This window comes from Mirounga leonina, unplaced genomic scaffold, assembly GCF_011800145.1.
Source record: "Mirounga leonina isolate KUSES-001 unplaced genomic scaffold, KU_Mleo_1.0 Mir_416, whole genome shotgun sequence".
NCBI lineage: Eukaryota > Metazoa > Chordata > Mammalia > Carnivora > Phocidae > Mirounga > Mirounga leonina.
Window position 1 is genome coordinate 17413 of NW_023270737.1, and position 12683 is coordinate 30095.

Consider the following 12683-nt stretch of genomic DNA (forward strand, 5'->3'; position numbering starts at 1 on the left):
GCCTACTTTGGCCAAAGAGGCAGCTCAGGGCAGCACAGGGAGCTGTGGCAGTGGTCAGGCCAGACCCTGCACCAACCAGGTACGTACTTACCTCGGCCTCATCTCCTCTGGGGAGTCAGGGTGCGGTCCAGCTTTCCTCACAGGGCCATGGAAGGGCTTTGTAAACAGCCAGGCAATGGACTGGGAGGAGTAGCCATTCAACATGAGTTCTGGAGGAGCCTGACTTGCAATCTCCCTACATTGTGCCAAGATGTGATGCCCTCAGAAGGCCATGTCAGAAATTTCAAAGCCATGGGGAGATTTGGAATGATCTTTTTCTAAATAAATGTATTACTTTGCTCATTTAATTTTCATTAGTTTATCAAGTTCAATTTATAAACAAATATATTAAGTTCTTAGTATATCTGAGACTGTTCTGATGGAGTTTATGGTCTAATGAGGGAAACACAATATGAACACTACCACCAACAAAACAAGTAAGACAGGGGATGCTGTTTACACTGAGAGTGGAATATGGAGGGTTATGGGCTCAAAAGTAATAGGGGAGAGGGTACTTTATAGGGTGCTCAGTATGGCCTTTGAGAAATAGGTGAGAGCAAACAAGAACATTCTCCCACATCACTGGTAGGAATGTGTTGGAAAGGAATTTGGCAATATCCTTTTGCAGTACCCTGGCAAAATTACATATGAATTTACTCTTTAACACAACAACCCCAAAGATACACTGGCAAAATATGAAGGGCCCCACACAAAGTATTCACTGGGCATAGGTAACAGACAAAGAAAGCTACACCTGGCTCAATAGGCACTTCTAAATATTTATTTTCTACATAATTATAAAAGCTGCCAAAAACGATCAAACACTGAACCACCTTCTGTCTGGGGAAGAAGCAAACGAATTTACTTTCTGAATCACCATAATGTGGCTTCCGGAACAAGAAACAATTGTGAATCACCAACGTGTGCTAATAGGACTCTCAGCCTTCTCCTCCTGTCCTATAAACCAACCTCCAGATCCCATGTTTGGGAAAGGCCCACTGTGGGGAGGTGGTGGCCTCCACCTTCAGTGACCACCATCCACATTCTACCTTTCTGTCTCTGAGGCCCTGCACCACTCACAGGCTAAATCTCCAGATGCCACACCCTGAGTCCACCAGTCCTACACCAACAAAAGCTTTGGCTATTTTTGTGCCCTGGACAAAATTTAGAATCACTCAGAAGACCTAAATCTGTCTTGTTTCTGACCAAAAGTAAGCCACCCAGAGTGGCTATTAAGAGAATAGAATCTTCTGTCTGCCCTCAAACCCTTTCCCAGCCCCATAGGGCCCCCAGGAGGAGCCCAAGCACTGGTTCCAGTTCCCCCTGAGCTGGCCAGGCCCAACCTCATGGCCTCCTGGGCCTTTTGGCTGCAAACGCCTCTCCCCTCCTCCGGACGCCCTCCCAAAGCACCCTCTCCTGAGTTGCCCCCATCCCACCATATCTAAAGGCTACTTTCCTTAGTCCAGCTCTCACCTGCTGGCCTCTCCCTTTCTCCTGTCCCAGGGGTCCCCATCTCTGGTTAGTGTGCCCCTCTGGATGGTGAGCAATTGAGGACAGGACCGTACCATGCGGGGCAGAAACAGGAGGCTCTCAGTGGACTGTTGTTGAGCTCCTTTTGTTCTGGGCGCCCAGAGAGGGGATGTGTCTGCAGGTTCTTCCCAAGCTCCCCAGGACAGTGGGGCAGCCTGCTGGTCTGGGAGTGGCTTCCACAGCACAGCGGGTCTCCACCAGAAGCCCTCACATTTTCACTTTGCTGTGGGACTGGCCCCCTTTCACGGCCAGGCTGCTGAGGTGGAGGGCAGGCTCCCCAACATCCCAGAGGCAGAGGCACTGGTCCCATCCAGCTAGTCCTGCTAGTGACAAGGCTGAGGGGCCCCCTTCAGACCTAAAGCAAGACCCTGGTCTCCATGGCTGGTGTGTGCCCAGGGAGGAGCTGCAAAAACGATCACCTACCAATTCTGCATCTGAAGGGCTCCTTCCTCCCACCCAGAAATCTCAGTGCTGCCCAGAGGAGGCCAAGGCTTCATTTCTAAGGTATTTTTAGTCAGTTTTCATTACTGACTTTTTTCAAGAGCTGCTTCCATAAATGGCTCTGCACTCATGATTGCCGGTCCAGGCCTCAGATGGCTTTAGACCCCAAATTAAAAGGGAACACCCGCACACTCCACCACACCAAGTCGGTCAAGGCCAAAAATAGATCCAAGGAGATTGAGCAAGGATATGATTCCCCAGTGCAATTCCGGGGAAAGAACTGAACGGTGGGAGTTTTCCAGAAAGATGTGGTCACAGTGACACATCCCTCTCTCCCGTGGGGAATGGGTTCCCATGAGGAGGTGGATTGGGTGTACCTCCCTGTCCTGGGCCTCAGCACTGGAGGAGCCCCCATGAGTGGGCAGGGGTGGGCACATTCTTTGGTCAGAGCAGAAAGGCCTTCAGGGCAAACCTGAATAGATGGGGAAACTGAGGCTCAGAGGGGCAAAGACTTGCCAGGGGTCACGTGTCAGGTTAGGGCCCTTTCAGTGGAACTTCAGACTTGATGTGATATGAGTGGCCCTAGATTTCCTCTAGGTGGCGATATTGGGATGGGGGGGTCACCTGTTAATGAGGTTCTCCTATCAATGCCCCCCCCCCTTCAGAATGCCTGCTGAAGCCATCTTCCTCCAGGCAGGGCCCTGGGAGGACTAGAGGTCCCAGGGAAGCCTCCAGGGAGATGCTCACCCATGGTGGGCCTCCACAAAGACAGGGAGGGCAGGCCCTGCTCTGCCCCAGCTGACCAGGCCCAGGCCCCCGCCCCTGCTCTCAGCCCCTGCCTCCCCGCTGTGTTCCTCCTCCCTTCACTTTGCTGGTCTGCCCTGTGCACCTGCCACACAGGGCCTGGGGAGCACAGTGGGAGGGGGGATGCCAGGAAGAGTCAGATCTGGCCCCTGTTCTCAGGTCGTTCATGGTTTCTCAGGGAGCAGGAGAAAGAGGGGCAAGACATGGCTCTGAATGAGGCAGGCAGAAAGTGACTCAAATCATAAGAGAAATACATTGGATGGGGGATGAGGGCTCTAATCGTGGAGGGTGCCATGGGGAGAAGGGGTCAGAGAACACTTTTCTAGAAAATATATCTGAAAGTGGTGGGAGAATTTTGATAAGCAGAAATGGAAGAGAGTATTCGAGGCAAAGGTACAGGGGTGGGAAATAACGTGCCAGCTCCCATTTTTTAAGCACCGAACTGTGTCAGGCATCACACTGGGCATGTTACACACACCATTTATTAATGCTTACCTAACTCTATTAGTCATCTATTGCTATTTGTAACACAGTAACCCTAATGTAGCAGCTTAGAACAAGACACATTTATTATTTCACATATTTCTGAGGGTCACGAATCTAGGCACTCAGCGGGGTAGGTATGGCTCAGGGTCCCCTATGAGGTGAGAGTCAAGTTGCTCACTGGGACGAACAAATCTACTTCTAAGCTCACTTATGTGGCTGCTGGTGGCAGGCTTCTGTTCCTCACTATGTTGGCCTCTCCCTGGGGTAGCTCATGGCATTCACAGCATGACTTACCCCGGAATCAGCAGTCTGGCAGTGGTGTGGAGAGTGGCCGGGTGTAGGACCCAAGATGGAAGCTGCAGTCTTTTAAAACCTAATCTCAGAAGTGACATATCATCACTACTGTCATGTTCTATTGGTCACACAGAACAGCACTGGCACAGTGTGGAAGGGACCTACCTACACAAGGGCATGAATACCAGGAGGCAGGATCACTGAGAACCAGGCTGGAGGACACAACAACTCAGTGGAAGAGGCATTATTCACCCCATTTTATAGATGAAAACACGGATGATTAGGGAAGGTAACTGATTTCCATGAGTTCACAGGAGTACCCAAGGTGGGATGAGAGTCTAGGTATGTCTGACTCCAAAGTGTGTATTTTCCCCTCATTCACAGCCTCACCACACTGGGGACATGTCAAGGGAACACCATGTGGTTCAGCTGGACTTGAACACTGGACACGGAGTACAAGACTCAAGGAACTTGAATGCTGGCATGAAGGGACACACAGAAGGAATCAGAGCAGGGAAGTGTCTTGAGTGGATTTTCACTTGAGGTACTGGAGTTCCAACACACGCCGAGAGCTTTTTCACCTCTGTGCCTCCCCTCCGCCTAAACATCTCCTCCCACCTCCTTCTGACCAAATTCTACCCTTCTTCAAGGTCCAGCATGAATATTACCTCCTGCCAAGGCTTCTCAGTCCTCCATCCAGGAGCCCCTTCCTCCTCTTCTTCTGGCCTTGTTTGTCTCCCACAAAATGAGAGGAAGACCTCGTCTGTCTTCTGCTATACTGAACCGTCCTCCTCCTGTTTGTCGAATGGGTGAGTGGCCATTCCTCCTGCTTTGCCATAATTTACACTGAGTTCTCAGAATTGGGCCTATCTTTCCCACTATAATGAGCAGAACTTGGGCTGGGGCTGTACTTTGGAATAGGCCTCGGGATAACTAGGAAGGGGAACAGCACACAGTGGGTTCCTAGTAGTGTTTGTTAAGGAATGGCCACAGACCCAGCAATCCACCTTTCTCCGTACCCAGGTCTTGTGGTCTTCGGCTTCCCCAGAACCCCTACTGTATCCAGAGCCCTTGGCTGCTCAGAATAAAAGGTCGCTGCTCAGGGCACAGAGCCAGCAGCTGAAGGAAATTACCGGGTTTTACTTCTGGTCTTGTTACTAACTAGCTGGCCTTGGGCTAAAAACAGACAAAGCTAACATTTATGGAGCATTTACCAGGCACTGCTTTAGCACTCATTTAATACAGCAATCCTAGGAGACAGGAACTATTATCTCTCCCATTTTACAGATGAGGAAACCAAGGCACAGAGCATTACATAATTTACACAAAAATCATATAAAAAATCGTATCTTAGGTCAGGCTTCCTGAGCAAAAGTCTCTGAGTCAGGAGGTTTGGTGGAGAGTACTCTCTGTAGGGAATGGAGGAGCAGGACTGAGTGCAGCTGAACAGTGATGCGACCCCACAAAGTCTTCAGCCCATTCCACCTGCACAGGGAGCTCTGGGGCTGGGGGCCATTCAGAGCTGTCCCTCCTTGAGACAAGGGGGCTGGACGCTTATACCCCCATAAACCAGTCATTAAATGTGGGGTGCTGCCAAGGAGTGTGGCTAACCTGGCGTGAGCAGCTCCTGTGCACTAGCTGATGGGCGCCTAGAGAAGGGCTCGGCATTCAGCAGCCCATCCCCAGGTGGCTCACTCCTGAAGAGAAGACGTGGGGAACACCACAGCAGCCACCACAAACGGCAAGCGGCAGAACGGGGATCTGAACCCAGGCAGCCCGATGCTGAAATGGTGCTCCTTCCCACTCAGCTGCAGGTCCCGAAGTCGGTGGTCAGGCTGGGCAGAGGATGCAGATCGACACGGCAGGCCCTTCCCGCGTAAGGCCGGCTGCTCTTACTGAGCACTGCCAGGCACCTGCTAAGTGTTTAAATGCCTTAACCTATTTAAGTGTTGCAATACGACACAGGTACATTATCCCGATGTTAAAGGTGAGGAAACTGAGCTGTGGGGACTCTTAGTAACCTGTTCAACATCTCACAGCTCTCGAGCGGCAGCCCAGCATCGAAACCCGGTGTGTCCTCCTCCAAAATAACCCACCACTCTGGCCTCCCAGCTGCAGGGCCGAGCCTCCTCACTGCTGTGATCCACTTTTCACATCTGCCCCTGTGGATCTGGGGACCCAGGAATGGGGCCAGTCACTTATACTCCCTGAGACTCCATTTCCTCCCCTGCCAGCTGGGGGTGGTAGTAGTTATTTACCCCCGAAGGGTAAGAAAACACTGAGGGGATGGATGTGGGGAAGGAGGCAGTTATCAGGGATTCACAGGGGACACCATCCTGGTGGACCAAAAGGGTTTTAGAGAAAGGAGAACCACCTTCAACTCTTGGAAAGAGAAACCTTTGAAAACCAACAAAATGCAAAAGTGACCTGTGAAATGAAGACAATATTTGCAAACCACATATCCGATAAGGAGCTAATATCCAAAATAGATAAGGAACTCATACAACTCAATAGCAAAAAAAAAAAAAAAAAAAAAAATCCAATTTAAAAATGGGCAGAGAGAGGCGCCTGGGTGGCTCAGTCAGTTAAACATCTGCCTTTGGCTCAGGCCATGATCCCAGGGTCAGGGGATGGAGCCCCTGCTCGGTGGGGAGTCTGCTTCTCCCTTGCCCTCTGCCTGCCACTCCCCCTGCTTGTGCTCTCTCTCTCTCGCTCTCTGTCAAATAAATAAATTTTTAAAAAATCTTTAAAAATGGGCAGAGGAACTTAATAGACATTCTTCCAAAGAAGACGTACAAATGGCCAACAGACAGATGAAAAGGTGCTCAACATCACTCATCATCAGAGACATGCAAATCAAAACCACAATAAGCTATACCTCACACCTGTAGAATGGCTATCATCAAGAAGACAAGAGATAACAAGTGTTGGTGAGGATGTGGAGAAAAGGGTACACTTATCCACTGTTGGTAAGAATGTAAATTGGTGCTGCCACTGTGGAAATCATTATGGAGGTTCCTTGAAAAACTGAAAACAGAACTACCATACGATCCAGCGAGCATACTTCTGAGAATAGATCCAAAGGAAATAAAAACAGGATCCCGAAGAGATCTCTGCACTCCCATGTTCACTGCACATTATTCACAACAGCCACAATATGGAAACAATCTAAGTGTCCATCAACAGATACGTGGACAAAAAAGATGCAGTATGTACATATGATAGAGTATTATTCAGTCGTGAAAAAGAAGGCAATCGTGTCATTTGTGACAACATGGGCTGGACTTTGAGGGCATTATGCAAAGTGAAATAAGTCAGACAGAACGACAAATACTGCATGGTGAAATCATGCTATGCTAAGTGAAATCTTAAAAAAAAAACAAAAAGTCAGAATCATAGAGATAGAGAGTAGAAAAGCAGGTGCCATAGGTGCCAGGGGCTGGGGGGTGGGGATGTAGCAGGAGATTGGTAAAAGGGTACAAACTTTCAGCTATAAGATGAATAAGGTCTGAGGACCTAATGTAAAATATAAGGACTAGAGTGATAACACAGTAGTGCATAACTGAAATCTGTGAGGTGATGGATGTGGTAATTAACTAGCTGGGGAGAATCCTGTAACAATGCCTATGTGTATCAGGTCACCACATAGTACACTGTAGATATCTAATAATTTTATATGTCAATTATACATCAATAAAGCTAAATTAATTTTTAATAAGAGATGCCACCTTTGGGCATATGGTCACATTAATAGCTTTTAAGATGGACAAAGGATTTACTGTTAAATGAAAGATGAAGTAGCAAGACAGTAGGCATTTATGTCCCATTTTGCAAAAAAAAAATAATAAGGGTGCCTGGGTGGCTCAGTCGTTAAGCGTCTGCCTTTGGTTCAGGTCGTGATCCCAGACTCCTGGGATCGAGCCCCGCATCGGGCTCCCTGCTCTGCTTCTCCTTCTCCCACTCCCCCTGCTTGTGTTTCCTCTCTTGCTGTGTCTCTCTATGTCAAATAAATAAATAAAATCTTTTTTAAAAATAACAATAATAATAATAAAATATTAGTATCTGTATTGATAAAATGTCAGGGCTGGCTGGGGAGACTACACCAAAGGATTAAAATGCTGGTTTTCTCTGAAATGGAGAGAGGGTTACAAGGGGCTTCCATATTATATGTTTCTGAACATATGGTCTGATTTTCTATAATGAAATTCTACAATGAATCTATACGATATGAATTTTTTACAATGAACATTCATGAGTTCTATAAAATCCCCAAATAAAGATATTTTTAAAATGAGATTCTCAGTTTACAACATACAATCAAGACCGTCCAATTCAGCAACACTTAATGCACCTAATGATGGGCCAGGCCCTCACCTGAGTGGAGAGGCAGCTTCTATATAGAAGAGCAGAGGAGACAGGGAGCGGACCTGCTGGGTGGCCTTGGGAAAATCACCTAACTTCTCTGAGCTTCACTCTCCTCTTTTCAAAACACAGATGTGACTATAACTGTGATGCAAATGAAGGCACAGACCTAGAGGTTCTGGGCACGTGCTCCTCACCAGGAACCATCTCACACGGTCCCTGAACAGCCCCGCTGGGTGGGTACCCTGAGTGCCTCCATTTTACAGAGGAAGAAACTGTGGCTCCTGGAGGTGACCTGGAAGGCCCGGATCACACTCACAGCAGGCGGCGGCATCAAGATGCAGATTCTGTCTGAGTCCCAGGTCAGAACCCCCCACCTAGGTCCGCTCTGCCCTCCCCTTGTCCCTCTGCTCCTGGCTTCCAGATAGGGGGTGTCACCGTCTAGACCACTCAACAACCATCTCTGTGGTTTACGCATTTACTATTTGTTCCCCCCAGAAGGCCGGTTCCACGAGGAGGGACTTGGTTAGGCTCACTGGCACATCCCAGTAACTAGGACCGTGCCTGGCACGGAGCAGCTACCACAAAACTATTTGTTGAGCGAATTCATGAAAAGTGAAAGAATTCCCTAGTAAAGAACCGAAGAGGGACACCTGGGTGGCTCAGTCCGTTGAGTGTCTGCCTTCAGCTCAGGTCATGATCCCAGGGTCCTGGGATGGAGCCCCACATCAGCTCCTTGCTCAGCGGGGAGCCTGCTTCTCCTTCTGCCCGCTCTGCCTGCCGCTCTCCCTGCTTGTGCTCACTCGCTCTCTCTGACAAATAAACTCTTTAAAAACAAAAAAAAAATTCTTTTTAAATAGAGAAAAAAAAAAAAAGAACGAAAGTGACCCTGGGGTCATGGAGACCAAGCATTGCCCCTTCAAGGTCACAGGGCTGAGGAGGACGTGCGCCAGGTCCCTCATTTCCACTAAGCCCTGCCGCTCCCCAGTCCAACACCTCAGCTCAATAGCCCCGTCCTCGGCTGCCCGAGGCTCGGGAGTAAGTCTGGTCGGAGAAGGGTCGGGATAACAGTGAAGACGGCTCCGTGCATTTCTGGCTAGACCTCTGCCTTCAGGGCTGTTTGTGCCTCCGTTTCTCAACCGGGAACACGGCACCTGCTGTCCCTCTGACTCAAGGTGGAGAAGGACCAGGAGGAATACGCAGAGCTCGCCCTTCCTGCCTCATTCCTCCCTCACCACTGGCTGGGCCGGCCCGAGGTGCCCGAGGTACCCGAAGTACAGCCAGTCAGACCCACGCTCCAGCCCAGGGCAGGGGCTGGTGCTGTGAGGAGCTGTCCCCAACACAGGGCCACGGGGTCAGGGCTGAGAGGCCCCTCGTTTTCTGACACATCGCTGTGGACTGGACGAGAAAACAGAGGCCCAGGGAGGGAAGGGAGGTGACTCGGGACAGGAAGGAATCCATGGCGGGTCCAGGCAGTATAAGAACGTGAGTGTTGCCTCCCAGCTCAGGGCTCTCCTCTCTGAGCACAGGAACACCCAGGACAGACCCCGTCTGCTCCACATGGGTACCGGCCCCCATTCCCGCGTCCTGACCAAGGGGAGCCAAGAGCATGCAGTCTGAGACTGACAGGCCAGGCAGGGGCCCCAGCTCTGACCACAGCCCCGGCCTCCCTACAGACACCGTCAGCCATGACACGGGCTTCCTCAAGCATCTGCTGGGGCACAGAGGCCTGACCGGCGGGCCGGAGACCTGTGACAGGCCCGCGGCCTCTGGGTCCCACCGGCTGCCGTGGGGGGTCAGGGGCCTGGCAGGCACCAGGTCTGGCTTCTTGGGAGCCAGATGAGGCCAGTAGGAGAGGTGGAGCAGGAGACACAGGTACCAGAGCCCGGGCGTGGGCGTGGATAGCTCAGCGACTCTACCATTAGACTCCGTGGTGGTTCAAGGGCCTGGGGCCTGGGCCTCCAAACAAGCAAAGAATCCTGCTAGGTGTCTAACTCCCCACCCCCCGCCCCCACAGCCTAGGTAATTACCAGTTAAAACCACTCAAACTGAAAGAGTTCTACTAGTGCAATTAGCACATCAGAATAAAGAAGGCCCTTCTGACAGGGGCTGGGCCCGCCCACAGACTGGGCTTCCGCCGAACAAAGATCTGCCTGTTAATCCCACAGCGTCCGAGGCCTTAGATCTTAATGAAACACGCACAGAAAACGTGGGAAGAAGCTGACATCTGGAATCCACAGGCCCTGGATGATGTCATGGATGTGCTGTGTGGCCCTGGGCTGGCCATTTAACCTCTCTGAGCCCATGAAAAGGGGGCTGGTAAAAGAGCTTACATGTTACTAGATGGATGAAACAAAGACTCTTCAGGCTATAGAACTTCAAGTGCTAGTTTTTATTCTAAAAATAGGTAAAGGGACGCCTGGGTGGCTCAGTTGGTTAAGCGGCTGCCTTCCGCTCAGGTCATGAACCCCGGATCCTAGGATCGAGTCCCACATGGGGCTCCCTGCTCAGCCGGGAGCCTGCTTCTCCCTCTGCCTGCTGTTCCCCTTGCTTGTGCTTGCGCTCTCTCTCTGACAAATAATCTTTTTAAAAAATTAAAAATAAATAAATACTAGAAATTGGTATAGACAACTTTTGGTTGGCTTTTAAAATCTGTTTCTGGGTTGCACATAAGAAGTGTGGGACATTCCCAACACACCCAGCCAAGGCTGGGCAGCAGCTGGGAGGGACTGGGGTCGGCAGGACCAGGCCAGGTGCACCTACAAGAAGGCTGACTTTCTGCTCCTCCCATCTATCAACCAATGACACAATAACCTTGACGATGCATTGATCTCTACGAGCCCCATTTTACAAGGAAGGATCTGTGACTCCAAGAAGGCAAGGGATTTGCCTAAGGTCACCCAGCAGAGGCAGGAGAGAAATCAGACTTGTCTGAGCTAAGGGTGCTGCTGGATTCACAATAGCTCCCACCAAGGCTGTGCACGCCTTGACCCAGGGGATGCTGGGGAAGCAGGACATTGGCTGGGCAGTGACTCACTCTAATGGATGTTGCCCTTAGGGACATTCTCAGGATGACTGTGTCCACAACCCCTCTTGGTTGTGAGCCCCAGGTCAGCTTGTCCTGAGGACAGGGCTCTAGCCTCAGTTCCACACATGGTCTCTTTTGTCCTGAGTCTCCCACCCTGCCCTTAACCAGGAAGGTGGCATTCAGAACCCACTGACCAAGTCCTATGCCTGGCACCCGGCTCTCAGCAGAGGTTAACAGCCACTTCCTGCTGCTCACTCCCCACCTCAGCCACCCACCAGCTGTGGGGTGTGGGGGACAGAGGTCTCCTTGGCTGTCCACTCCCCCTGCCCTAGTAGAGGAAGCAAATGGCTGAAAACCCCCAGAAAACCTGCTGTTGCTCCATCCCCTGGGTTTCTCTGCCTAAACCCCTCTGGAAGCTCTCTCCACCCTGAAAGCCTGCCCTCCTGACAGTAGCAATACCACCTCCTTGAGGACTGGATGTAGGGCCAAACAACCTGAGCCTGTCCTGATTGGGCCAGGGAGAGGCTGTGCTATCCTGGGCATGACACTGTCTCTCTGAGCTTCACTGTCCTCATCTGGGAGATGGGGAGGAGCATCATTTCTGTTCCCAGGGTTGTGCGGAGGGGTAAGGCTGTAGGTGAAGGGATGCTGGTGGCCTTGGCAAGGGTCCTGTCCCCACCTCAGCCTGAGCGGCAGTCCTTGAATGCCCAGATCCAGTCTGGTGTCTGCTCCAGCCCAGACCCCTGGCCCTCACTGGCCACAGACAGGAAGCAAAGCAGATAGGGGACATTCACGACTAGATTAAAGAGCATTTAGTAATGGGAAAGACATCTTTGAGTACTCTAACCACAAACGGCTCCACGACTTGGAGAAAAAAATCCTGCAGAAAGGAAAGGCTGGGCTTTGTGTGGAAGAATGACGAGGGTCCAAGCGGCGTACTGGGTCCTTCCACGGGCCTGGACACTCACTGCATGCCAGCCATGTCCCAGGTGCTAGGCCCAGGGTGACAAGATCAGGGACTGCCCCACTGAGCTCGGAGTCTACTCCTGCCCCGCCCGCTGCCCTGACAGCCACACCCTCACCTACAGGAATTGGGGCTCTGGCCAGGGAACAGGCAGCTGTGCACTCACGACACCTGGGTTCTCAGCTCCGGTCACTTTGATGATGTGACCGGGGCTTTCCACACTGAACTTTGTCCCTCTCTCCAGTACCGCCCTTATCACTGTGACAGCATCCGGTCCTGTTTACTCATCTGTCTCCCCAGGACCAGACGGTCTTCCTGGCACTGCCCGGTCCACCCGACATGAGATGATGATCCCTACCCTTGGGTGTGTTCGGGAGCGGGACGAATGCGCACATCCCTGCGACTCACCTTCGCGCCTCTGCCCCTGCCGGTCGCCCAACCCACGAGGCCCACAGTCCTTGGACTTGGTGGCCCTGAGCTCCACACGTCCCACCCCTCTGTGGGGGCGTGGCCACGACCAGGGGGCACCTGTTCGCCGCAGGGGCGCACACTGGCCAAGCTGGTGCACGGGCCCCTGCCGCCCGTGCTGGGGCCCGGGGGCCCGTCCGCACCGAGGCCGCACGGTCACCGGCGCCCCGGACGCCCAGCCGGCGGCCGCACTCACCCATGTTGACGAAGCTCATGACCAGGTCGGCGCGGCCCGGGGGCCGCTCCGGGGGGCCGCCGTCCTCGTCG

General features: G+C 51.8%; 1 protein-coding gene across 1 annotated transcript in view; it reads right to left on the reverse strand.

The window, feature by feature from the left end:
• LOC117998460 (bone morphogenetic protein 8B) overlaps positions 1 to 12677 on the reverse strand; it is a 30083-nt gene extending 17406 nt beyond the window's left edge. The window contains exon 1 of the mRNA XM_034987230.1: positions 12613 to 12677. Coding sequence (XP_034843121.1) covers positions 12613 to 12631 — 19 coding nt within the window. The 5' untranslated portion in view covers positions 12632 to 12677. The remainder of the gene's footprint in view (positions 1 to 12612) is intronic.
• Positions 12678 to 12683: the final 6 nt, after the last annotated feature.